Below are 27,893 nucleotides of genomic sequence, written 5' to 3' on the forward strand. Positions count from 1 at the left end.
GTATAGATAATGTTATATTGTTAGTCCTTGTTTATAATGTTGGCTGGCTATTTCAAAATGCTGAAAGAAAATAAGCTTGGCTTCAACACTAGAGGGCTCTTTTTCTCCATTTGCGTTTTAAGTCTTTTCTTGCATCTGTATGTATGTGTATGGCTTGCTGTATGTCATACACTTAGAACATATGCGTCCAAAGAGTCAGAAGTGAAGCGGCGAAATGTACTTTAATTCCCTCTAAATAGTTACACTTACATGGCAGTATTATGGTTATATAAGTCTGATGAGATAACAAAAACCCTTATGTTCCTCTTCAACAACTCTTTAGTTGATATGGACATTCTTCATCTAGATCTGGTTGATGTCAGTTTCCCCACTTGTTAATTTTATGAGATTCTTCAAGTTTAAACTTTTCTCATGATTTTGTCCAGCTTTTCCCTGTAGGTATACGGTAATAAGTGGGAATCATTTTTATTTTAGTCATTAATGCTGGATTTTGCTTTTGTAATTTTAATAATCATCATTGTGAGAGTTTAAAACAATTGAAAGCATATTAGATTTCTTCCCAAAGAGTCTAGTTTTGAGAATTCCAGAGCCCAGAGGCAGCCACCAAAAAGGGCCCCTTCTGCATCCCCACCAACCAGGCTTGAGTATTTCTTGCCCAAGAAAAACCAGTGGAATTTGACAGATGATTTAAAGACTCCCCTATACACACAAACCTACTATAGAACACACCATGGCCACTTGCACCTGGAAATGAGATTGCCAGCCTACTTCTTGTTTATTAGGATTGCCATTCAGTCATATAAGAAGATAAAGTTCTATTATACTGTAGTAAAGGTAAAGTTTCCCCTTGACATTAAGTCTAGTCATGTCCAACTCTGTGGGGTGGTGCTCATCTCCATTTCTAAGCCAAAGAGCTGACATCCGTAGATGCCTCCTAGATCATGTGGCTGGCATGTCTGTATGGAGCGCCGTTACCTTCCTACCAGAGTGGTACCTATTAAGATAACGTGAGCATGTTTTCGAACTGCTAGGATGGCAGAAGCTGGGGCTAACAGCGGGAGCTCACCCAGGTCCCCAGATTTGAACTGCCGGCCTTTTGGTCGGCAAGTTTAGCAGCTCAGCAGTTTAACCCGCTGCACCACCAGGGACTCCTATTATACTGCAAGAAACTGAAAATATTCAACATTTTGAAAGTTAAGATTTATAGCGATGAAAGATAATGGATTTGATAACTGCGTAGGATAAAACTGTCCTGCTTTGAAATAAAATAAAGCTCTAGGCTCTTGGAGACATAAATATGGAGCAAAAAAATAGTGAGAGGATAAGCGGTGGCCAACCAAAGTTCAATAATTACGTTGAAAGATACTTGTTTATAACTTCATTCTAGTCATCTTTGCTGTATCCCTTCATTATAAGCACTTAATTTTGAAACTACATCAGCTCTGTATCCCTGATTTATATCAGTTAATTTTCCTCATGTGGAATGTGAAAAGTCTGAAGAGGGGAAGTTGCTATTTGTTAATAGGCTTAGTTTCTGTGTGAATGAAAATGTGTCCATGAAGAATTCTTGCTCACTTAGAAACTTTTCAAGCAAAGCCATGATGGGGATTAAACGCTGTCCACTTTGCATTTTGGGTCAAACTGGGAATGTAATGACTACGAGCTTAGATCACTAAATATTAAAACTTACAGTGTTGGTCAGTATTCCATTTTAAGGAAGTTTACACTTTGCCTTTAATTTCTTGTTAAAGAATAAGTGATAACATTTGTTTTTGTGCAGAGAAGAAGGTTCGGTAGACAATGTAGCTTGGGAGACCTCCACATCAATATATGCTGACCAAATCTATTTCTTCTTGTTGTTCCAATGTTTAAAGAGAAATCAGAGATGGCATCAGACGAAAACCAGTATTCCCCTCTCACTATCCAAGAGACCGATCCCCACACAAGAGGGATTCTCCTTACTTCAGGGAATCACCAGTCGCAAGAAGAGATTCCCCTCCGAGCAGATCTGGTTCCAGCGTCAGCAGCAGAGGTTATTCCCCTGACAGAAGCAAAGCCTATGCTTTTCACCAGGCTCAACTTAGCAGAAGTATGCCACCTTTGCATAAAAGTAATATTTCCCAACAAGGTAAATCTGCTCCAGAGGGTTGAGGGGCCCTTTGGAACAGTGAGGGAGGTACAAGGCAAACAGCAGTTTTCTCTATATTCCACTGATGGAAGTCTCTACTGATTGAAGACTCTGCTGTCAGTGATGAGATGTAATCCGATGTAACTTGATGTATATATATATTTTAGTGATGTGCTCACTTCTCATTTAACTCAAGTCCTTTTGCGTCTTTTAGTGCTCAATATATTTGCCTTAATCTCATTTTAGAAGTTGGTAATAATGCGAAAACTCATTTTATTTGGAGTTTTGGTTCTAAATAAGTAAAACTCAAGATGAGATTTTGAGATTAAAGAGAAGTGCAGCTTTCTACCCATGCTCTTTTTGGACTCTTATAAAACATTGACCATTACTGCATATAGGAGACATTACTCCTAAACATTGTAGATACTGGAATTTGGGGGTGAAACAATTCTGTAACCCCACAAATGGTTGTTGCACATTAAACTTTGAGTTCTTTTTCTCACAAATCTTGGAAAAACATTTTGCTTTGGATTTAAAAAAAAGGAAAAGGGAAAACTTCAAAGTGATCTTGGCATTTTTGAAATCGCAGGGTGGAAAATATTAAAGGTGACATGGGAAATAGATATTGTTACATTCTAGTTTCTAGACATTGACAAGGAATGTTTAACTGCAGCACAATAACATGCATGGAGCTGTACTCTTGTTTACAGGGAAAGGTTGCTTCTTGGCCAAGGTGGTGAGAGGGACAGGAATGACCCCTTTGGATCTTTGCTATCTTAGTTTTGGAGATACTATAGAATACATTTCGTGTCAAGAAAAATCTACTTAAGTCTGTCACTTCAGGTTTTTTTTTAGAAAGCAAGCCTTGGATAAAATGTATCAGTTGCACTTACCACGTTGTAGTTAAATATTTGGACCGTTGCTATTATTAAGTGTGTTTTTTTTAATCCTGTGTTAACTACAAGATTTTTAAGAAATTTCTACAGCTAGCCGAATTCAACTTTCTTTGTCCATCTATTGATATAGGAAACTGAGCAATTGTTTTCTAACATGAGTTATGAATGACTGAAATAGGTGATAACTGCCTAGATACTTAGTTATTAATTTAAGTTAGAAAATATGTGATAAAAAATCATATGTCACTACGGTCACTTTTAAATATTTTTGTTCATTTAGATAAAGAGAGACCAGCAACTCAGTCTTTGAAGACCTCAGGAGATGTATCCCCTTCAGGAACTACAGCAGTACCCCCTTCAAAAGTGGGTATATTTTTACACTGTTTGTAGAAAAAAGTAATTCAGATGAAACAAAATTTAGCTTCCATTATTACATCTTGCTACAAGATTTCAACCAATATTAATTTATGCCTCTATAAATCTGCAATGTGATTCTGAAGTTAAGCTTTTTTGGGAGACATTTTATTCTTTTCTACCCTGGACCTTAAAGATGGTTTAAACTACTATCATACATGTTTTCTAAAACAATACTGAATTTATACATTTCCTTTCAAATAAGTAGTATTTTGCTGGTGTACAGTGGCTGTTCCTCTTCTGTTTTTGTAATCTTATATACCGTTTATACTTGAGTATAAGCTGACCTAAATATAAGCTGAGGCACTTAATTTTACCACAAATAACTGGGGGAACTTATTGACTTGAGTACAAGCTGAGGGTGGAAACTGCAGAAGCTACTGGTAAATTCCAAATTAAAAATAGATACCAATAAAATTAAGTGAGGCATCAGTAGATTAAATGTTTTTGAATGTGTGTGTGTGCAAGCCCTATATATCTATATTCATATCTATCTAGACATGTCTATATATATTTGTGTGCGCATTTCCCCCCTTTAATATTTGCAAGCCCTATATATCTATATTACTATAAGTCTATCTAGACATCTCTCTCTATAGATAATTATATCTATATAGGATTTGCAAAGACTTGCAAACATGTGAGGGGAAATTCATATATAAAATTATTTTTATATATATACACACATAGACATAAATAATTTTATATATGAATTTCCTCTCACATGTTTGCAACCCTTTGCAAATCCTATATAGATATAATTATCTATCTATCTATCTATAGATGTCTAGATAGACATATAGTAATTTAGATATATAGGGCTTTCAAATATGTATATAATAAAGAAAGAACCCCCGGTGGCGTAGTGGGTTAAAGTGCTGAGCTTCTGAAATTGCTGACCGAAAGGTCTCAGGTTCGAATCCGGAGAGTGGCGTGAGCTCCTGTTATTAGCCCCACTTCTGCCAACCTAGCAGTTTGAAAACATGCTATTGTGAGTCGATCAATAGGTAACGGCACTCCATGCTGTCATGCCGGCCACATGACCTTGGATGTATCTACAGACAACACTGATTCTTTGGCTTAGAAATGGAGATGAGCACTAACCCCCAGAGTCGGACACGACAAGACTTAATGTCGGGAAAACCTTTACCTTTACCTACACATATGCATGCACACACATACACACACACAGAGCCATACAGACCTATAGGTACATCTCTCTCTCTCTCTCTCTATATATATCAATATCTATATCTATATAGGATTTGCAGAGACTTGCAAATATGTGAGGGGAAAATTCATATATATAAGAATAATTTATACATATACGTACAGATCTACAGGTATATGGAAATCTCTAGATATCTATATGTATATAGGATTTGCAAAGATCTGAAAACATGTGAAGGGAAAATTCTTATATAAAATTAATTTGTATAGATAGATACAGATATATAGGTACATAGGGATTGCAAAGATAAATGTAGGCATATAGGGGAAATTCCTATATATCTGTAGGAGAGATTAACAAATATTTCAGGGAAAATGCTTTTATAAGATTAATAAATATATGGTTTGCAAAGACTTCAGGAGAAACATGCATGTATAGAAACATATTTATAGATCTATAGGCCTTGCAAAGGCCAGCAAACACTTCCAAGGTAACAAAAATACAAATATAAACCTGATACATTTTAATAAACTGAAATCAGGCTTGCAAAAGACTTCAGGGGAAATGCATATATAAGATGAATATGCATATAGATATATACAGATAACACAGGGCTTGTAAAGATTTCTAGGAGGAAAATCTATATATTCTTTACAAGCTCCCCTCCTTTCTCTTTTCAAAACATTCCCTTCTCTCTCTCTCTCTCTCTTTTTAAATAAGAGTTTCCAAATTGGGCAACTCCAGCCTGGGAGGAGAAGCGGAATGAGGGAGAATTTGGAAAAGAAAACACATTGTTAAGGGAGGGGAAGAGGAGAGAGAAATATATTATATAGTGCAAGCAGTGTCTGGAAACAACTGTAACAGCAGGGGCAGCATCGGAGCCTTGATCCCATTCTTAGCCAAGGAAGACTTTTTCAGTCCAAAGAAAGGGCTGAAAAACTTGGGTTATATTTGCGTAGATATGGTATTTCAAATTATCTTGAACTTGTATTCAGCTTCTCCTACATATTTATGTTTACACTTTTACAGTATTTGTTTCTTTCTTTTAACTAGGCCTTGGACAAAAGTGGCAGGCTATCAGAAAAGGAGCTTGCAGAAACTGCAAGTAGGTGGCCTGCTGATAAACCAGAGAAAGGAGACACAAGCAGTGTACCTGAAATTTCAGAATATGAAGTAAGTGAAAATAATGCCAGTAGGTATTTGTATTGAGCTATTTTTTCTTTCCATGTTGTTCTAAATTGGTGTTCAAGCAAAGCTCAGAACTGTGTGATAGAAAAGGTCTGGGCTGTGTTCATCTTTAAGCCAGGTAATGGAATTTGGTTTCTACAGTAAAATAAGGGAACACAAGTCTATCTTTACTCAAGGGCAAAATTTTGCTGTGCTGTGACCACATTTCTTTTTTGCTTTACTTTCTGAAATGATACAAGTGCATCCTCTAGAATTAGTATTTTCTCCTGTATAATGCCCTTCTTTAGTTACAACTCTGCATGTTTACATGATCTAACATTGAGCAGCACTTACAGAAGTTTTGAATTATACTCTGAAACTTGGTTCAAAAAAGGGCTGAGTATCTGATCCATTCAGAGGCCTACAAATTAGTGTGTGTATCCCAATTCAGAGGTGGAGGGGCTGGTAGCTTTGAGTGCAGGTCAGCCAATTTGCTTTTGGTGAAAGGAAAAAATGGAATTTCCTCTAATTTAGTATCTGTTGCCAAAGTACTGAGAGTGCTATACTGGATCAGATGTGCTCAAATTATCTGTGCAGCATTGAATTCATCTGACTTATCGACTGTTCACAAAAGGCTTCATAAGCCATAAATCTGACTGCAGGAGCTCTTTATTTGGCCTTCCACTGATATAGCAATTTGGACAATTGTTTTGAAGTATGTGCTATGCCAGTTTCTTTGAAATGTATGAAAACGGCTAGTTAGTGAGAAGATACCTAATATATCTTACTTACATATCTCTTTTAGTCACATAATACTACTGTGTTTCTTAAAGGCAGAAGCTTCGGAACCATTATATGCGGAACATCGTGAAGCAACTGTTGCCGACATAACAGACGATAATGAATTATTTGAAGACACTCAGCGTGTTAGACGTGCCAAGGCAATTGCTGCAAAGACAGCAGAGATTGAGAAAGTAAGAATCACTGTCATTCACTCCTTTCTAAATAATATTTTCCTTTTTTTGTGAATTGAATTTGCTCTTTGGTTTTTGATGTCATGCTTTCATAGTCTTATATTATAAGATATATAAGAAAAATCAAGTAAGGCCATTTACTGTCTCCCTGACCCCAGGTAATACAGTCTTTCTAGGCTTAGATGGTATTCCTTGTCTTGTTGGATAGTTCAGAGTGAGCAGATTTTTTTCCAGTATTCCTAAGCATCCCAGAATTAGGGAAAGAGGAGGGAATAAATAAATAAATACCTTCTGATAAATTTGAGTAACTGGATTTGTATACTAAATCCTGGTCTGCCATTTTGACTGGAGCAGGAGATGTGTAGAACTGGGTGACAGGAAAAACAACAGTTTGTGTAATTCTGTATGATGCCTGGGTAGAAACCTTATTAAAATGTTCTGTAGGAATGTTCTGTTTTCAACAGAAAATTGCATTCTATCTCTATTTAAAAGGGGCTGTGTTGTTTCCATGCCAGCATAATGAACTCCACCCTCACTTAACCTATGTCCTCTTTTACATGAGGTCTTTATTAAAATTCCTTCCTATGTGGGCCTATAAACATAAAACTAGAATTATTAATACATTTCTAGCTAGCAAAGCAGTGCTAAGCAAACCTTTTTTATAGAGAAAACAACACCCTTCCTGTATGTGACAAACAAGTTTACTGTAGAACTTTTTAGGAAACAGTTTCCAGTTAGTAAATCATTGAAGGGTAGGTCCTTCAATAGTGAAAAGCTATTTACTTCCTAGTTACATTTGGGTGTATTCTCAGCCAAAATATTTCAGTCTTTAAAATCTTTGATAATAATAAATCAAAGTAGTTCTAAAGGCTGTATGGGGCTGTAATCTAATGGTTGCACAATGTGGGGCAGATATTTCTTGTTAATCTCCATTCACTGCAGCTCTGCCTGCACTCCGGCTTCTCTTTACGGTTAGAGAAGCTCTCCAGCAAGGAGTACGTTAGGGTAAGGAGAGAATCACATGCCTTTGAGGAATGAACAACAAATCCCCATACAATGACCATCTCAGTACAAAATGTCCTTGATACACTTTATGCCATCCCTTATTGAAATTACACTCCACCGCTTGTCCCATTTGAATCTCCCACCAGATATACTACCCTACTCATCCATCTCACCCAGGGTTTTTATTATTTTATCCCTTGCATTTGGCCCAGCCCACTGTGGTAACTTCTTTATTATTTATCTCACATTCTGTGTTTACCCTATTGCATTATTTGTTATTGTTTGCATTTTATTTGATGTTATTATCTGTTGTATGTATTTTATTTTGCCTTATTGTAATTGTTGGGCTTGGCCTCATGTTAGCCGCCGCAAGTCCCCTTGGGGAGATGGTGGCAGGGTATAAATAAAATGATGATGATGATGATTATTATTATCATTATTACATCATAGAGCGTTAGTAAACATTAATTTTGAGTCCCCGGGTAGCACAGCTGTTTAAACCGCTGAGCTGCTCAACTTGCTGACCAAAAGATTGGTGGTTCAAATCTGGGGAGCAGGGTGAGCTCCTGCAGTTAGCCCCAGCTTCTTCCAACCTAGCAGTTTGAAAACATGCAGATGTGAGTAGATCAATAGGTGCTGCATTGGCAGGAAGGTAACAGTGCTCCATGCAGTCATGCTGGTCACATCACCTTGGAGGTGTCTATGGACAACAGCTCTTTGGCTTAGAAATGGAGATGAGCTCTACCCCCCAGAGTCGGGTACGACTAGACTTAATGTCAGGGGAAACCTTACCTTTACCTAAACATTAATTTCACTAATTTCTTATATTAGCTAAGAGGAATAGTGAAAATAATATTTCCTTGCACTTGTCACTAGGACAGAATCACTGTTAAGAAACAAGTCAGTGCTTTTTAAAAAATGCTACCTATTTATTTATTCTTTATTTATTTATGATATTTCTGTCCTGCCTTCTTTCCGAAGGTGACTCAAGGCAGCTTACAATCAGACAGCCATTTGATGCCTTAACAATTTACACTTAAAAACATTTAAAACAAATTGAAAAACCATACAAAGAGCTTTGAAATCACATAAAAACGAATTCCTTCATTGTTAATCTCCTTGTCCAAAAACATTGTCTGAGCCATTCCAAAGTTCATTATCACATGATTCCATGTTCGTCTATTGCATTGCATTTCCAAAGGGTTGTTCGAAAAGCCATGTCTTCACTTTTCTACAAAAGGTCAGGAGGGGAGGGGGCTGATCTAATATCCCTAGGGAGAGAATTCCACAGCCAGGGGACCACCACTGAGAAGGCCCTGTCTCTCATCCCCACCAGTCACATCTGCAAAGAAGGCGGGACTGAGAGCAGGGCCTTCCCAGACGATCTTAAGCTCCGAGATGGTTCATAGGGAGATATACGTTTGGAAAGGTAAGATGGGCTGGAATTGCTTAGGGTAGAATTGTTCTTAGCGTATTCCAATGGAAGTACCTTTTTAAAAAACAAAATAAAAAAATGGGAAATTATGTAAAGGTCTTTAGATATGAGGATTCTAAGGCCGTCTACACTACACATAATGCAGTTTAACTGCATTATGTGAGTCTACACTACCTTACTTACTTTACTTACTTAGGCGATCCCTCATTGGATGAGTAAGATGGTCTTCCATTATGGGTTTCCTTGTGGGTCCGCATGTGGCTGTAGAGCCCTATTCTTTTCTGCATCTTCTTCCGCAGTGTAGGCATTGGTTTCCAGGTGGAAGGCGGTCCCGGTCGGGGTTGGCTTGACGCGCCTTCCTCCTGGCACGTTTCTCTCTTTCACCCTCCACTCGTGCCTCCTCGAATTCTGCAGCATTGCTGGTCACAGCTGAACTCCTGCTGGAGCGCTCAAGGGCCAGGGCTTCCCAGTTCTATGCAGTTCAATGCAGTTAAATTGTGTTATGAAACTGCATTATATGGCAGTGTAGATAGGGCCTATAGCTTGAGTTTTCTCACTGTACTGTTAATTAGGATCTCATCACACTAGAGAAAGAATCCACTTTAAATCCAGTTGCTGCCTCCTGCAGAATTCTGGGGTTTGGAGTTTAGGGAGGAGCTTTTAACAGCCTCACTAAACTACAACCCCCAGAATTCTTCAGGAAGCAGAAACCGGATTTAAAGTGGATTCTTTCTTTAGTGTGATGAAGTATTAGAATAGGTAGTACTGTGGGAATCCAGTGATCTGTGTCTTAAGGTGGTGGGTTACGTTTTGCTCGTGTGTATCAGAAATGCTAAAGGAAGCAGATTGTCCTACTTTGGTAACGCTTTTCCAAGAAGTGAGTTCAAAAACAACTCAGTAACAGGAGTAAAACTGTAGAGCAAAAATTTAAATGAAACCCTACTGCAACCAGAATTTTCAGTGGGTGACTATGAGTTACTGTACTTTTTGTGTTGGTCTGAGTTCCACAGTTGTAACGGTACATTACTAATGTTCAAAATCCTTGATTCATACTTGGAATTTTTTAATAACATAGCTCCTGCTTTTTGTATGGTTTATGACTGCTTTCTATTATGCGCAAATAGTATTATTTACATACCTTCTAGTCCTGTGGTTTTATTGTCTCTGGTTTTTCTCCTTTGTTCTCTTTTCTTAAAAATGGAATAGAATAGAATGGCTATGCTTTGGTTTTGAATACATGAATTTTCTACAATTTTTACAGACACAAGGAAATATGATGAAGGTAGAACTGCAGGCGTTCATAGATTCTCAACTCACCCTCACTGTCTCCCCAGGATTTCTTCTCTAACCTGACAGTATCAAATGTTTACTTAAAATGTATTCACGAAGGCTTACACTTCCTAGTAAATGTGTTTTAGGATCGCAGCCATATTATTGCAACTTCAGATTTTAGTGTTATTTTCCAGTGACTTTCTTTTGTTTTGTTAAAAAAGCAAATATGGATTTGTACCTGTGCAAAGTTTAGTACACATTTTAAAATCTCATTTGCATTAGATTAATTGGATAGTGGTGGGTTTCTTCATCCAGACTTAGTGAAAGGAAAACATCTGTTCAACCATGTATACGTGTTGAATTTTTAGTGGTTTATACTTAATCAACGTTCTAATTAAGCACAGTCAGAAGTTACTGGAAATGTTTTAAGCGGAGATAAGATTTTCATGGTAACCCCCCCCCCCCCCCCCCCGGAAAATGGGCCTATATTTAACATTTGGCCAGATGGATGCTATAGTGATATGACTGTAAATCTGGTATGAACATCTGGTATATGAAGTAATGTTTAGAATGGTCACTGCACTTTCTCTTGAGGGTCACTGAGCAACAGATTTCAAGATTATAGTCAGGTTTGTTTTAAATGTATTCTTATGCATTCTGGCTATTGTCCAATTCCTAATCCTAAGGGGGAGAGCTATAGATTTATACCTATTTACATAAGTACAGGCAGTCACTGGGTTATGGGCAAGATTCATTTTGTAGGTTTGCTCTTAAATTGAATTTATATGTAAGCCAGAACAGGTATATTTTTAAGTGTAATTCCAGCCAATTTTTAGTTTTGGATAGCGCAGGGAAGGGCTAACACTCCTGTAATGTAAACACTGGAGGGAAGAATATTAGAGGCAGAGATTAATTACTTTGGCCACATAATGAGAAGACAGGAAAGCTTGGAGAAGATAATGATGCTGGGGAAAATGGAAGGAAAAAGGAAGAGGGGCCAACCAAGGACAAGATGGATGGATGGTATTCTTGAAGGAGCTGGGGGTGTGGGAAGGCCAGCAGGGAGCTCTGGCGTGGGCTGGTCCAAGAGGTCACGAAGAGTTGGAAGTGACAATGTTTGTTTTACTGTCTCTGCCCATTCAGAAAATTTCACCTCACCTTTTGTCCCTGTGAGAACTGGATTTTGGAAAAATTTGGCTTGTTGTGGAAACAAGGATTGGTGATAGTGCTTCAGTGGAGACACCTTTTTACCATGACAATTCTTTCAGGAGTGAATTTATTTTCTTAGGGCTAAATTTCCTCTCAATTCCTGTTATCTCAAGCCTATTTGTAACTAGGAGTCAAATATATGGTAAGTTTGTAAGTCAGGGACTTACTATTCAAAAGTAACAGTAGTGGCTCTGCCTCCTTTAGTTGGAACTACAATTGAATTCAGATTTTTGGAGGTATTCAATACATTCCAGAAGAACTGAATGTTTATTTTCCTATATGTTTTGTACCAGTGTTATGCAGATTGGAATCCTTTGTGTTTTTAAAAGGATTTTGTACTATGTATTGAGATGAATATCTCAAACTTGAAGTCAAAGGAGAAAATGACAAGGAGAATAGTGGCAAAAATATTTCTTTTAAATATAAAATGTTGAAAAAGTTTCCAAGTCAAAGATCAGTTGATTTCTTATATTCATGAGCTTTCTTCCCATGGAAGAGGACCAGCTAAAAATTGTTATGATCCTGGCTATATTTCATCCAGGTCCTTATCACAGCAAACTAAAATAGAAACTATTTCCTTGAGCACTTAAAATGGACAGAAATATCTTAAAAATGGAATATAGCTGACAAGTGGTTGTAAAAGCTTGTGAACTCCATTGGTGCACTCAGACAGTATGCAAAATATTCAAAACCATAAAAAAATACAACTGAATTTGTGCTATTAATGTTTGTTTTTCTATCCAGTGGATTGAGATATACCTGCATATTAGCAAAACATTGCAATTTTTTTACAGGGTCTAACTTGACAAATTTAATATTTTAATGTATTTTGAATTTCAGCAATTGGTATGATTTTCATGCAGCCTTCTGTCTGGGAGTCCAGTTAGCTTTAACCTATACTTAAGTCAACTTCTGTTCTGCCTGGATTACAAGGGAGCACTATGTACTTTGATCAAATAAATCCAGCTGCCAGACTCAACTGCATATTTGCATACATTCAGTTTTGTTAAAGTAGTGGTATGGGTGAAATGTGAGTCTGTAAATGGCCAAATATTGAATTGGTGTCTGGAATAAATAATGGACTGAGTGAAGTGAATACAGTCAGTCCTGCCAGTTCAACTTCTGCTGATGGGTTTGTCTATCTGGGGAGAGGCGATGACATTCCTTCTAAAGGAGCATGTTTGCAGTTGTCCCTTTATCATGTCTTCAAACTGAAAAGTTTGCAGAAGAGGGAAGCTTCACCATCTCTTTCCTGCAGCCCATCTTTTTGTTGTTTTGCGGATTGTCAGGGAACAGTGGGGTGAGAAGGTTGCTGGCCTGTAAAAAGCCTGTAAATGCCATTGACCCTTTCTCTGTCTGTTCACTTCTGATGCTCCTGACCCTCTGCACATATTTAATGCATTTGAATTCTGCTTGCCAAGTCAGTAAGACATACACAGACAGCAAAGGATTTCACATGGCCAAAAATTACTTAAAAACCAATGTATGAAACATGTCACTAAGATATAAACAGCCAGGTAGATAAACTTTGGCAACCGTATGAATATCATACACAGTTCTGGGGCCACCACTGAAGTTTTATACTTGCACCTACTACTTTGATGATTCATAACAGAGTACAGACATCTGACTGTTATCAGGACCCATGTAGTTTCATTGTAAGGCAAGTAGTTCTTCAGGTAACCTGGTCCCAAACCATTTAGACCTCCAAAGATTGCTAACAGTCTAGAACTCAAAACACCGACTACTTCATCACACTAGAGAATGAATCCACTTAAAATCCGGTTTCTGCCTCCTGCAGAATTCTGGGGTTTCTAGTTTAATGAGACTGTTAAAGGCTCCACCCTAAACTACAAACCCCAGAATTCTACAGGAGGTAGAAACTGGATTTTAAAGTGGATTCATTCTCTAGTTTGATGAAGTCACTAGTCACTACTATCATTATGGCTGGCTTTTTTATCAGCTGAACTATAAAGACAACTTAATGTAGGGAGTGTTTTATATTCTTGATACCTGTAACTGAAGCTAGATTGCTTCCTCTTCATATGTTCCCAATTAGCAAACTATACATTGCTGGCAAAATGTGCTCCTAATCACCAGCTCCTTTGTACATTTGGTATTTGAGAAAACTGCTTTCTTTTTAGATGATGAACATTCCGAATTCTACATTTAATTCAGTATCTTCTAAAAATCTTTTCTAGGTATACAAACAGGACTGTGAAACCTTTGGTGCTGTAGTGAAGATGCTGATTGAAAAAGACCCTTCATTAGAAAAATCCATCCAGTTTTCCTTGAGACAAAACTTGCATGAAATTGGTGAGAGATGTATTGAAGAACTTAAACACTTCATAACAGAATATGATGCCAGAAGCCAAGAATTTGAAGAACCCTAACATCAGTTCCGAATTGTTCATACGTTGTAAATACTGTGTGTTTAATGAATACTAGTAACTTCACACCAATGTTTGTACATCCTACAGGGAAAAAAATAAGTTCAATAAATGCAGAATATATGTTGTCCTCAGGACAGATAGCCTTTTTGCATTCCATTACTATTATTTTGGATAAGAGAACTGTGTCTTAGTGTCTGAATTCCATCACTAAATCAGGAATTTTTAAAAGTTTCTTATGAGCTGTAAAGTGAAATGACCTGTAATTAAAAGCCTTCCAAGTCTTTTTGAAAAGTTGGGATTTTCTTGACCTTACCTAAACGGTATTCAATTTTGGTATGTACAGTATTTCATGCCAAAAGCACAATAATGAGAAAGAATATATTGTTCTGCTTGAGGAGTTTGCAGCATATTAATGGATTTGTTTATTTTTACAAATGAGTGTATTGAAGACAACAATTTTAAACAGGTACAGAGCTATACAAGTTGACATTGTACAAATGGTATAGTTGCCCAGATGAATTTGATATTTTCCAGGATTATTACCTATGCTGAATCTGTTTCTGCCTCACTTTCCCAATAGGTCATACAAGTGGAGCATTCTTATGACGCAGTTCAGTGGCTTGTCTTTGACTATAGTATCCATTGATAAAGATAAAGCTTACTTTAAATGAATCCATTGCACAATTGTGATTTGGCACTTTGAATATTCTCTAGTTTCAATGTCCTAAACATATGCATCTCTTGCAACGAAGCATGTGATGTGTTCCTGGAAATGTTGCAATGTTTGTAAGAGACGTCTCTGCTGCCCATTTCAGGGGCATCATATCATTTAGGATCAGGAAATCATTTAAGACTACAAACAGCTCCAAAAAGATTTTCCCAAATTGGGTAAATTGAAGAGAAAATTGTAAGATGTAGAGAAAATTATAAGATGTAGAGTTGTATTTGGCTTGTTTTAGAGAGGAGACTTGACAGGAGTTGCCTTCTTTTTTCAATCAGCCCATTCTTTTTACAAGCACAAGGCCATAATTTCCTATGCATAATGTCAGTTTGGTTATTAAACCAAATCAGAAATAAGGTTTCATTTCTCAGATGGTGATTCAATAGTCCTTAAATTATGGCTGCTTAAATAACTTGCAATATTCCACTGCTCGTATATGTCAGCTCCCGAGAAATGATTTTTTTTTTTGCAAATTGTAGATAACTATTCACTATACATTTTAAAACATGGTGTGTTTCTAAAACAGTACTTTGTTGCATGTTATACCAAGCTGTGTGTTTTGATGAGTTTGTCTATACCAGGATGTGTGTGCGCACTACCTACACAATTTGGTTTCCTTGACCCATAAATAATTCCTTTAATATTAAGAACCTTAGCTTAAACAGTATTTACATAGCTCCACCATGCAAACAGAGCATTACTGTCAAAAATTAAACATGTCACTACTATAAACTTATGAACATTTAGCAAACCCCTGTTGACTCAAGCTGATGTTAAACCCTCAAATAAAACTACTCTTTGTATTTTAAACAAATGTCTTTCAATTCAGGGATATAAAAATAGTCTTACATTTTAACTTTACAATATGTACATTATTTGCAGTGTTATGAACACAGTTTCAGCTATGAAATACTACATTATAAATATTAGTTGTTTCTAACTGCTGCTCATATACTACATTTGGCAGCTGGGATAGTGTTTCGACATTCAGGATCCTTGTTTGTTTTACAACAGTAAGCGGACTCACTAAGTTCGTACAATTAGTTTCATACATGGGGCTTTGGCTTACAACACATGAAAAGTCGCTTGAGGGCAGTGAACATTTTATGCTCAATTGCTTTTTCCTGAGTGAAGATCACTCAAAACAAAAATTAAACAGAAGTCAGTTTGGCAGGATTTAAATCACTTGCTTTGTGTTTTAAATCCTGCTAGAGCATACTAGTTCATCAGACTGGTTGGGCGGCATTAATACAGATTAACAGGAATGCACAGTGTGAGACACTGGCTATGCACAGACAATACTAAACCATGTTTGGTAGAAGATTGGCAACCTGTTTCCCTATGAATATTTTTTTAAATCCTAACAAGCATGGAATGTCAGACTGACAGCCTCTCCTTTAGTATTACATCCACACATAAGATGTCCTAGACCAGTGGTTTTCAACCTGTGGGTCCCCAGATGTTTTGGCCATCAACTCCCAGAAATCCTAACTGCTGGTAAACTGGGATTTCTGGAAGTTGGAGGCCCAAAACACCTGGGGACCCACAGGTTGAGAACCACTGCCCTAGACGATCCTGCAGTAGATTTTTAGTTGAAAACTTTGGCTTAATGTTTTATGTTGTGATAATGGCTGGCACTGAGTATTGTGGTTACAGATTAGTAGCAGTTACCCCTGAATATGGTTTGCATTGAGTAATACTATGTATTTGTGGTCATGGCACTTTTGCCACAGTTGTAAATAGCCTTCCTGCCTCGCTGGACACCAGCCACATCGAGTGATGAAAATTTGTTTAGATGGCGATCAAGGCTCAGGAAAAGCAGGTTTCCAGGCTTTGACAATCTGAAGGACTACAACTGTCACAATTCCACATTGCAGATGTGAGGGGGACAGAAACTTTGTTTTCCTGTGCCCTGGTCGGGGGTGCTTTGAATGCGATTTTCCTGCTTCTTGGCAGAGGGCTGGACTGGATGGCCCATGAGATCTCTTCCACCGCTGTGATTTTATGGTTCTAATCTATGGTTGCCATCTGAGCAGACATCTATCACTCAGTGACTGTGAGAGCAACTTCCTGACTGTGAGAGCTGTTCGGCAGTGGAACTCTCTGCCCCGGAGTGTGGTAGAGGCTCCTTCTTTGGAGGCTTTTAAACAGGCTGGATGGCCATCTGTCGGGGGTGCTTTGAATGCAACTTTCCTGCTTCTTGGCAGGGGGTTGGACTGGACAGCCCATGAGGTCTCTTCCAATTCTTTGATTCAGTGCAGCTGCTAGCTGTCAAAGTGGGCTTGGAGGACTGGACCAGGAGAACTGCAGTTACACATCATTAACTAAGTAGGTGATGAATGTAAGTATTTTTCCTCATCACCATTTGAAGCAAGTTTGAAATATAACCTTTTTAGAATACAGATTAGTTTGGTTCAAACCCCGCCCCCCAGCTTGCACTCAATAAACTATTCTGTTTCATATTAGCTTGTTTTTAACAAACTTGAAGTTTGTCAAATATTTTTCCTGGTTTGTATATGACAATCTCACAGCCAGTGCAAATGAAACTTAGTCTCACTGTGGTCCTGCTAACCATACAAAAGAAATAGATATGCACCAGCTGAAACTATTATTTGGGCTTGTTCCAGCTCATACATGTAGCACTAACCCAAGTTTAAGGAATATGTTGACCCTCAGAAGTTGTTGAACAGCAACTCCCATCAATCCATGATAGCACACTAAATGATTAAATGTTATGGGAAATGCAACCGAGCATCTTCTAACTAGACAATTAAAGTATGAAATGAGGTCTTGGCCCAAAATGTTGAATTCTTTCCAATTTTAGGACTGCACTTTGTTTTACTGGATTATCTTCAGTTGTTAGAAGGGCTTTTAAAATGCTACATCTGCATAGAATCAAACTTACATGCCTCTTAGTTCTGTTGATTACGTACAGAGCCTTGGGAGATGATACAGATGGACAATCCATGGAATGGACTGTCCATGTTATAGGCTGTATTTAAACCATTTATCTACATAGGATTTGAAGAACAGTGTAGGCACAGAGTCAATAATTCCTAGTAAAACTTAAGAAATTATACAGTTTTTCCCTTTGTGCGATTTTCTCTTTTTGGATTTTGTTCTCTGTCCAAAGTGAGAACTGGGGAGCTCAGTAGGTGGACTGGAAAGGACATCTGCATAGTAGGGGTATCTCACTGATCTGGGCTGTGGAATTGGCTGGCCTAAGAAATATCCCTCTTCTTCAGAATCAGACGATGATGAAGATGAACACCAAGAGTCTTCTTCCTCACCAAAGAATCCAAAAACCTGATCTCTTTGATTCCCCAATGCATAGTTGGAAGCAACATGAGTATATTGACTGTATGAGTTGGGAGTGTATGCCCGAATGGCATGAGGACTTTTATTTTGAATTAATTTGCTGTAATCCTGAGGAGAATAAAAATTAAGTCTCTCCTTTTGAGGTTTTCTTTCTGCAGCCAAATGAAGTGCATTGTCAGAACGAGACTTTCGACTCCTCCTGTGACGATGATGATGCCTCTTCCCTTGGTCCTCATATTGAAAAACACGTCTGCGAGTCCTTTCACTCATGGGAGGTTGACGGATGTCGAGACTCTCATAATTTCCGTTATCAACTACATCATCTGAAAACTTCACTTGCTGAGGCCTGCTCTGTGATTTGGATCTTCTTAGTACGGGCACATGCATCGGCTTCTCTTCTGGCAGCGTCTCACCTTGACATAATTCAGAGCTTAAACTTTTAAGAGATTCTGTACTCCTGTGAAGCATTGAGGAATTCAGTGTTCCCATGTTGCTCAATTTCTCACAGTCTTCTGTGTCCAGTTCCTGATAGGTTTGTAAGGAATACAAAGAAGGTCTCGGTTTGACTTCTCCATCAGCAGAAGCACCTAGAAGGGAAACAGAAACAATTATGTAATAAAATGTATATTATACATCACCACCATCACCACTCTTCCATGTTTTCCACAACATTTCTGCTAAGGAAAACAATTAAACTATTGGTCGAAATCCTCCATTATGTGGGCCAGTTCCAATGTGCCTTGGTCACTCTGTTGGCTGTCCTACTTCGTAATTTAACAGCAGTCCTTTACTGGGTTTGGATGTAACAAAATTGCTCAATTCTAATTCCTGCAGACTTAAATCCACAAAGTGGCAGGTCCTCTTTAGGATTCTGATCTATAATGGAAAGCAAACTTTTCAATCTGAATATATAATATATAGTTCTGAATATTCCAAGTATAAATACAATGTGCTATTACTTGGAAGACAGTTCCTGTTATGGTGATTGATAGGAGTAAGGTTCATGAATTCTTGATTGGAAAGGGATAGAGACAAAAAAAGTTGTTATGATATCTGTATGGAAAGGAATTACAGTATGTAACAATTAAAATTGCATAAAGCAATAAAGAGATTAAAAAGAGGGGAGCAAGAGTAAAGAGCAAAGTAAGATTGTAAGCAGACTAGTAAGTAAAAGAAGATGGATCTAAGTCTGAGAAGCCCATTTTAGTCCTTGTGTGAGATATAATGCCTGCCCAGCGAATACAGAGAGGAATACGCCCTACTACCATGAATCCCTGGTGTAGACTAAATCACATAAATGTTCTCCAAGTGAAACAAATTGTAAGATAGAGTTTTTAGTTATCTTACCTGTGATATTAGATAGGGCAAGTGAATCCATTGAATCCCGAACACACTGCTCCTGTTGCTTCAGGTTTGACAAACGCTCTAGTGAGTCATCATACCATGGCTTTTGGTCATGTTTGTATCTAGTTGTGCCATGTTCCATTTCCAACTCTTGGATTTTCCTATTGCTTCCAGGTCCGGGGTGACTTCCATACGCAGAATCTCCCAGCCCATCTTGGGACTGTGCCCAGTACATATCTGACTGGTATTTCTTACTTGCTAGGCTTTGACTATTTTTCTTCAATTCTGATCTCCCCTGAACGATACTCTCACATATCCATGGCTCATTTGATCTCACATCTACTTCCACTGGTTGCTGAAAGAGGCCTTTATCGCCAAATTTTAGGAGCAGCTGTGTCATGTAGTCTTCATGCTCAGCCCACTCCTCTGGATCATCAGGTACTTCCTCTTGCCTTCCTTTCCAGAGGTCTTCATCTACAAAGCCTCCTCCTTGCCTTGACAAACTTAAATCATCCAGTTTCCGAGAGAGCGTATCATCAGCATTGCTGGAAAGACCAGGGAATTTGTAGTTCAGTGCTGGAGACAAGAGGAGAGATTGCCTGCACTGGTCTGCAGACCGACTGCTTTTCCCCATGCGAACACTTCTTCTGGAATCTCTTGAGCGAGCAGACTGGAAGGCAGAGTCCGAAGAGTCCGAAGCATGAACATCCTCTCCCAGGCTGCAGGATTTAGAACAATAAATCTGGCCTTGCTTGGGAAGGAAAGGGCAGCCGAGTAGAGAAACTCTGCACTGAGCACATGAAAAGCAAGTTTCGGTGGCATGCCAGTGTTGTCCATCATAAGTCATTTGAGCATGATCAACCCCTGTTGGGAAGAAAAGAGAAAGTGTCTTAGAGTTTTGTACATGTTTACTTGTTTGGTATTTTTCCTGCCTATTTTTCTTACACCCACATAACTATAAACACAAAACTAAAACTATAGACATAGGACTTTTATGCTTAATTTAAATTGGAAGTTGCCCCCCAAAAATCTTGTAGCATATTAATTGATAACAAATTTTCTGTTGCATAAGCCTATTTGACTGATGATTGAAATGTGCTCTAGTCTAACAAAAGTCTTTTATGCTGCCACACACTCTCTGAAATATGAGCTCCCCATGACAAAAGCAATTGGCAGAGATAGCACCCCATCTAGCTGTGTGCTATGCTAATTTAATAGCTTAGGTCATAAAGTGATCAACAGTTCTAATTAGAGAAGACTGAGATAGAAGAGATAGAATTAAATATGCTAATAGAGCAATTCTGCAAATATTGCCACTGACGTCTTATTGGCATGTGGTAACTTTGAGGTCAGCAGCAGAATATTTTGAGAGACTGCAATGTTTTCCCACTAGTTTTGAAATGCTAGCTTTAAGATACCAAACACAGTACCTTGGGGAATGGGCCCTGCATGACTCTGGTTCCCTACTCTGCCACCAAATTGTATAGTACAACTACAGTTTTTGTAACTTCGGCCATTGAATAAGGTACACCCTCAGCACATTTTGTATTTTAAGATGTGTAGTTTGTATTAAGATACTCACCTATGTGTTCCCCACAAGTTTCACAATATTCCGCATACAGGGATTCAAAACAGCCACAGCAGAAGGGACGCCCATCCTTCATTATATATCTCTGTCCTCCAAGTATGGTTTCACACTCAAGGCAACAGAAGTGTTTCATGTGCCAATGACGACCTTCTGCTTCTGTGCATTCATCAGCAAAAATAATCTAGGGGGAACAAAGGGCCAAAGATTCAGAACTGCACATTGCCCTGGCTACTATGTGAAATCAAATCACAATATTCTTTCAATATGCGAGCATATTTATTCAACTATACTAGTAGAATTGTATAGTTGAATAACCTGCTAGATCTCTGGTGGCACAGAAGGTTAAGCCATTGTGCTGCTCAACGTGCTGACTGAAAGGTCGGTGGTTCGAATCTGGGGTGTGGGGTGAGCTCCCGCTGTGAGGCCCAGCTTCTGCCAACCTAGTAGTTCAAAAACATGCAAATGTGAGTAGATCAATAGGTACCGCTCCAGCGGGAAGGTAGCAACGCTCTATGCAGTCATGCTGGCCACATGACCTTGGGGGTGTTCTATGGACAACACCAGATCTTCTGCTTAGAAATGGAGATGAGCACCACGCCCCAGAATCGGACACAACTGGACTTCACATTAAGGGACAACCTTTACCTTTACTAGTAGAGAAGTTCATTTGTGGAGAATCACATGAACCTTTCTTTTCAAGACATTAGTTGCTTAACTGAACAAGAAACACAATGTTTATCACCATTTCTGCCACATATATTATGTGAATGCAAGATTACCTCATCACACGCAGAACATCGTGGCTTGAGTAATTCAGCATGGTGTCGGCCACAATGGATTTTCCCATCTTGGTAGAAATAGATTAAGTCAACAAGGAGTTCATTGCATGTAAAGCACACAAAACAGGATGGATGCCAGCAAACTCCAGGTCCAGCTCTTGAAGCAAATACTGCAACGTCACCTCCATTTATCTTTGTACCACACTGCCAATAAAAACAGGAAAGTTCAAAGGTTGTTTTCCAGTGTTTCATTTGACCTTCAGGTGTTCTTTAGTCATTGTTATTTATTTATTTGCTTGCTCTTTAGGAAAGCACGGCTGGCTGTAATATAGCCCAAGGGGAATGGCTTGACCACTTAGCAATCTTAACACAGGTGAGGCTTGTAAATTTTAAGCAGCCCTATTAACTATTTTTCTTCAAACCTTTAGGCCAGAATTGTTTGTTCTTACATGATTTTAGATACTTATAGCTGAGTTAAAACAGATGGAACAATAAATCACCTTAGCTCCAGTTTGGGGAGGTAGGACATTCATCTAAATAATATATATTATATATATAATATATATTTAAATTACCTGTTCACAAAGAGCATGTATAACTGCTCGAGGAAGTAATTTGACTGTGCCTCGTCCCAGTGCTTCCTTCTTTCTCTGGGAACTAAATATTTGAAGTTCCTTCTTCTCTTCTTCACTTAAAGATTGACAGTATCTCACCTTTAGGAAGACAAAAGTCAACTTTAGGATACATGCTGATTATTTTAAAAAGTAAAATGCATATTTTACTGTTGACTTAGCAATTAAAAATCTGCATGTGTGGCCACATAAAAAGAAGCAAAAACAATAAAAGAGTATCATTCTTTCCATTAATGTTTTGTTGTTGTTTTTTTGTTTATAAGTAGTACAGGCAGTCCTAGAGTTAAAACATCCAGCTTACAAATGACTCATAGTTAAGAACAGGGGTGAGACAACAGAAAGTGAGAGAAATCTACCCCTCGGAAGGAAAATTCACTCCTGAAAGAGTTATCATGGGGAAAAGGTGTCTCCACTGAAGCTTTTTCACAAATCCTTGGTTCTACAACAAGCCAGGTTTTTCAGAAATCCAATTATCACAGGAACAGAAAGTGAGCGGAAATCTTCTAAACTGGGGCACAGACAGCAAAACAAACTTCATAGGGGCTTTAACCCTTTCCTATGCTATCCAGAGCTAAAAATTATATATATATTTGGCTGAGTTACACTTGAAAAATCTGCCTGTTCCAATGTACATACAAATTCAACTTAAGAACAAAACTAGATAACCTATCTTGTTCATGTTCTACTTGCAGATATTGTTTGGGTCAGTGTGATCTATGTACATATAGTTTTACAATGTATGGGTCAATAAAATATAATTTAATGAGAACTATGTCTAACTTAAAAATTCAACAGATAATCTGCACCAATATAATAATAATAATGACAACAACAACAACAACAACAACAACAACAACTTTATTTTTGTACCCTGCCTCCGTCTCCCCGAAGGGACTCGGGAAGGCTTACATGGAGATGAGCCCGATCAACATAGTTAAAATATAACACATTGAAATATATAAACAACAGCATAAAACAGAATAAAACAACAACATTATAACAAAATATTAAGAGCAAACATCAAACCAACAACCAATGAACCTGTGATAATAATCAATTTCTGATGGATCTAGCATTCTGTTTTTACAGTGACCAGTTAGAATTCGGTGGTTCTCAACCTGTGGGTCCCCAGGTGTTTTGGCCTACAACTCCCAGAAATCCCATCCAGTTTACCAACTGTTAGGATTTTTGGGAGTTGAAGGTCAAAACATCTGGGACCCACAGGCTGGGAATTTATTATTTATTTATTTACAGTATTTATGTACTGCTTTTCTCACCCCTGGGGAGGGGGGGGGGCTCAAAGCAGTTTACACAGAGATAATGGCAAAATTCAATGCCTTACATATGCAAAACAAATCACAAATCAACATAATATACCTAAGCATAAAATCAATAGGACAATTCACTCTAAGATAAGAAAAAAGACATTTAAAACATGAAATATAAGAATTAACTGAGTGAGATGTTAAACGAAACATGTGTAACAGCAATCTTCCACTTAACTACATCCAGAATTTTGTCCCTGTGCTCTGAAATAGTTATTTATATCTACCTCATTATCATGGGGTGGGAGCTGATAAAGAAGCTGTTTAATTCGATGTTTCTCTCCTGGACTGTTAACATAAGGAATCTTCTCCTCTGACAGACAAGCAAAGTACAGTTGTACCTAAATTGGAGACCAGGAATACACATAATCACTCATTTTTTCAACATAATTGTCATCAACTACCATATCTTGGGTTTTGTTTACAAAGCATACTAGAGTTTCTATGCTATTCCTTCAACAAAGTTTGCATTCCTCCTGCTAAGTAGACCAGATGTGCAAACTCAGCAAAACTAGTTTGCCAGAGATGGCTAGCACCCAGCTGTTGAATTGCTGCTCTGGAAAGCAATTGCCAGTGACAATTAAGGGTGTCATAAATTATGCAAATCTAGTTTCCACCTCCTTCAGGGATATTTAGTAGGTCTCTTTACATTCCGTGCTTTCTTACTGCATTTTATTACACTATGTGTGAAGCTCTCCAGAAAACAGCTGATACTCGCCAGCCAGATTTTCAGAATTGAAGAGACCAGAGAATCAAACTGTATTTGGAAACCTGTGTTGATTCTTCCCTTTTTTCCATCCCAACTTTGATAGAAACATCTGCATACAGCTACATTTCCTATCTGATATGATAGGAAATGTAGCTTTTGTGTCACAAAACACAAAGCACAAAAACAAAAAATAAAATTACGCTACAGTTGCAAAGTTGCTCCTAAGTCATCTACATTCTATTATTCTTGTTGTTATTTAAATTAGAATTACAAAACAGGATAATTATTTGTGAACAAACTAACAAAATCCAAATAGCTGTGAATTTTCTGGGCTGTATGGCCATGTTCCAGAAGCATTCTCCCAACATTTTGCCCACATCAATGGCAGGCATCCTCAGAGGTTGTGAGGTCTGTTGGAAACGAGGCAAGTGGGGTTTATGTCTGTGGAATGTCCAGGGTGGGAGATAGAACTCTTGTCTGCTTGAAGCAAATGTGAATGTTGCATTTGGCCAGGTAGATTAGCATTGAATGGCCTTGCAGCTTCAAAGCTGGGCAGCTTCCTGCCTGGGGAATCCTTTGTTGGGAGGTGTTAACTGGTCAGTTATAAGGTGTTATCAGGCAGACAAGAGTTCTTTTTCCCACCCTGGACATTCCACAGATATGTAAACCCCACTTGCTTGGGCAAAGGAGAGAATGCTTCTGGAACATGGCCATAGAAGCCTGGAAAACTCACAGCAACCCATTGATTCTGCCCATGAAAGCCTTCGACAACACAAAATCCAAATACAAAACAAACTTTTTACATCAAGAGGATTATTGATTTCTGTTTCCAACTTTGACAATAATTACTGGCAATAATGCAACTGAAAATTTAACAGATCCTGCAGTGGTCACAGTAAGTAAAATGATTCAGAATTTGAGTACCAGCAAATCTGCTGGTACAAAGCCAAGAACAAACCATGCTATGTTTCTAGTTTAAGAGCCTCATCACACTAGAGAATGAATTCACTTTAAACTCTGTTGCTGCCTCCTGCAGAATTCTGGGATTTGTAGTTTAGGAAGGAGCCTTTAACAGCCTCACTAAGTTACAAAACCCAGAATTCTGCAGAGGCAGAAACTGAATTTAAAGTGGATTCATCTTCTAGTGTGATGAAGAGTAACACAACAAGCAGGTTTTCTCATTTCAAACACAATAGTCTTGCCGGTTCCTTTAGCTGCTTCTTTTGGCAGGAGGGGTAGCTTGCACCAGCACACTTGGTCATTCACAAAAAATGTGTACTGCAATATGAGAACTAGGTCACTAGGTTGAAACCAGCCTTATAGAATTATTTTACAAATAAAAATAGAAGACATTCACGAGATGCCATAGCTAAATCACATAACAAGTATTCATTCCCATCTGTGGCCACTTCTACAAGCTACATATCAACTAGTATACACAGAAGTGATTATTCCTAGAGCAATGTTGGCTCAGATTGTATGCTTGCTAATGTAAATACAGGTGACATATTACTTTAATGAGATATTCAAAGCATCACAAGTCTGGAATACATAACATATTGCCCTAACAGACAAAACTCGCTTGATTTTTAAAAATATTATTATTATAGTTATTATAGTTATTATTATTTGGCTTTTTTTGTTCAACATGTACAGTCACTAAAGAAGAGCTAAGAGCCCAAGCTGTTAAATTCTGACTGGAGAAAAATATTGAAATCAAGATTGCATTCATTTTATTGCATTTGACAAGTTTGAAAGATTTAGGCTGGAATCCTTTTGTTGCATACCAACATATTTCTCTATGTTGTTGAAGGCTTTCATGGCCGGAATCACTAGGTTGCTGTGAGTTTTCCAGTCTGTATGGCCATGTTCCAGAAGCATTCTCTCCTGATGTTTCACCTATATCTATGTCAGGCATTCTCAGAGATGTGAGGATTGTTGGAAATCAGGTAAGTGAGGTTTATATATCTGTGGAATGTCCTGCTAACAACTCCCAACAAAGGATCCTCCAGGTAGAAATCTGCCAGGCTTTGAAGCTACAAGGCCGTTAAATGCTAATCAAGGTGGCCAATTGCAACATTCACACTTGCCTTAAGCAGACAAAAGTTCTTTCTCCAACCCTGGACATTCCAGAGATATATAAACCTCACTTGGCTGGTTTCCAACAGATCTTTCAACCTCCGAGGATTTTTTGTGTCAGGCACAACTTGAGAAACTGCAAGTCACTTCTGGTGTGAGAGAACTGGCCATTTGCAAGAGCATTGCCCAGGGGATGTCTGGATATAGTAGCCCCAGTTGTGCAATGGGTTAAAACCTTGTGCTGGCAGGACTGAAGGCCAGCGGGTCAGAGGTTTGAATCTGGGGAGAATGTGGATGAGCTCCCTCTGTCAGCTATAGCTCCCCATGTGGGGACATGAGAAGCCTCCCACAAGGATGGTAAAACATCAAAACTTCTGAGGATGCCTGCCATAGGTGTGGGTGAAACATCAGGAGAGAATGCTTCTGGAACATGGCCATACAGCCTGGAAAACTCACAGCAACCCAACATAATTCTTGTTTAAGCCAATGGTTAAATACTTGCATAAGGAGGTATGCAATGTAATGTTCTGGAAATGCCATCAATATCAGAATAACATATGAAAACAGCTATTACGCAGCTCCAACAATGAAGCATCCCTAAAACATCTTCCTGAATGGCATTTAAATCAGATCTAAACCAAGCATCTCTTACCTGTTCTGGTCTAAGACCTGGAGGAACCCATGAATATTCTTCTAAGGCACATCCAGAGTCATCATCTGACGCCGAGCTTCGCTGGAAGCCAAATGTAAGGTTGCCAACTTTTGGCTCCATTTCCAACAGTCACAAGTCAGCAGGACAGTGTCAAGATATTCAGTTCCAGTTCATCAATTAAAGGCTCTAGGCAGAGAGGAGAAAAAACACAGATTTGTAAAGAAAACATTCTATTTAAAAACATTAATATTACATCCTTTGTTAGGTGAACTATTTACATTATATCACGTGATAACAATCCAAAGAGGGTTTGTTTCCCATTTCTATTTACAACCTAAACATACACAGCCTAAGCATACACATCAACAATACTACTAAGCAAGAATATATTTTAGCTTAACTAGCATCTTAGATTTTGATTATTTGTTTAAGATCCCAGTTCGTAAACCAGTTATTAAACTAGTTCATATTTCAGATATAATAAGAAACTATCTTATGTTGTGATCATGAAGGGAAAGGTGACCCTGATCCCTTTTATCCAGCTGAGATAGGCACATCTAAATTGGACGCTGACTCATTTTTTAAAAAATATGAGAGGTAGATGCAACAATTGGCCACAAATACTGAGAAATCACTATCAGCTTCAGATTTAAATGTTTTACAATAGTCCTGAATACAAAAA

The 27,893-nt window shown here is 38.2% G+C and overlaps 2 protein-coding genes across 9 annotated transcripts in view; one reads left to right on the top strand and one right to left on the bottom strand.

The window, feature by feature from the left end:
* Positions 1-14,355, top strand: part of PPHLN1 (periphilin 1) — a 37,885-nt gene extending 23,530 nt beyond the window's left edge. For 4 of the 6 annotated variants that reach the window (XM_060777588.2, XM_067469079.1, XM_060777587.2 and 1 more), the window contains 5 exons: positions 1,875-2,128; positions 3,305-3,387; positions 5,663-5,782; positions 6,610-6,750; positions 13,873-14,355. In XM_060777588.2, the coding sequence (XP_060633571.2) occupies positions 1,875-2,128; positions 3,305-3,387; positions 5,663-5,782; positions 6,610-6,750; positions 13,873-14,064 (790 nt within the window). In that variant the 3' untranslated portion in view covers positions 14,065-14,355. The remainder of the gene's footprint in view (positions 1-1,874; positions 2,129-3,304; positions 3,388-5,662; positions 5,783-6,609; positions 6,751-13,872) is intronic. The other 2 variants (XM_060777590.2, XM_060777591.2) reach the window with 1 other exon arrangement.
* An 88-nt stretch (positions 14,356-14,443) lies between these two features.
* PRICKLE1 (prickle planar cell polarity protein 1) overlaps positions 14,444-27,893 on the bottom strand; it is an 89,397-nt gene continuing 75,947 nt past the window's right edge. For all 3 annotated transcript variants that reach the window (XM_060777583.2, XM_060777585.2, XM_060777586.2), the window contains exons 2-8: positions 27,212-27,397; positions 23,999-24,112; positions 22,390-22,527; positions 21,815-22,018; positions 21,030-21,216; positions 19,451-20,311; positions 14,444-18,690 (exon numbers count right to left, since the gene is read on the bottom strand). In XM_060777583.2, the coding sequence (XP_060633566.1) occupies positions 17,852-18,690; positions 19,451-20,311; positions 21,030-21,216; positions 21,815-22,018; positions 22,390-22,527; positions 23,999-24,112; positions 27,212-27,331 (2,463 nt within the window). In that variant the 5' untranslated portion in view covers positions 27,332-27,397 and the 3' untranslated portion in view covers positions 14,444-17,851. The remainder of the gene's footprint in view (positions 18,691-19,450; positions 20,312-21,029; positions 21,217-21,814; positions 22,019-22,389; positions 22,528-23,998; positions 24,113-27,211; positions 27,398-27,893) is intronic.

The sequence above is a fragment of the Anolis sagrei genome, chromosome 5, assembly GCF_037176765.1.
Source record: "Anolis sagrei isolate rAnoSag1 chromosome 5, rAnoSag1.mat, whole genome shotgun sequence".
Taxonomy (NCBI): domain Eukaryota; kingdom Metazoa; phylum Chordata; class Lepidosauria; order Squamata; family Dactyloidae; genus Anolis; species Anolis sagrei.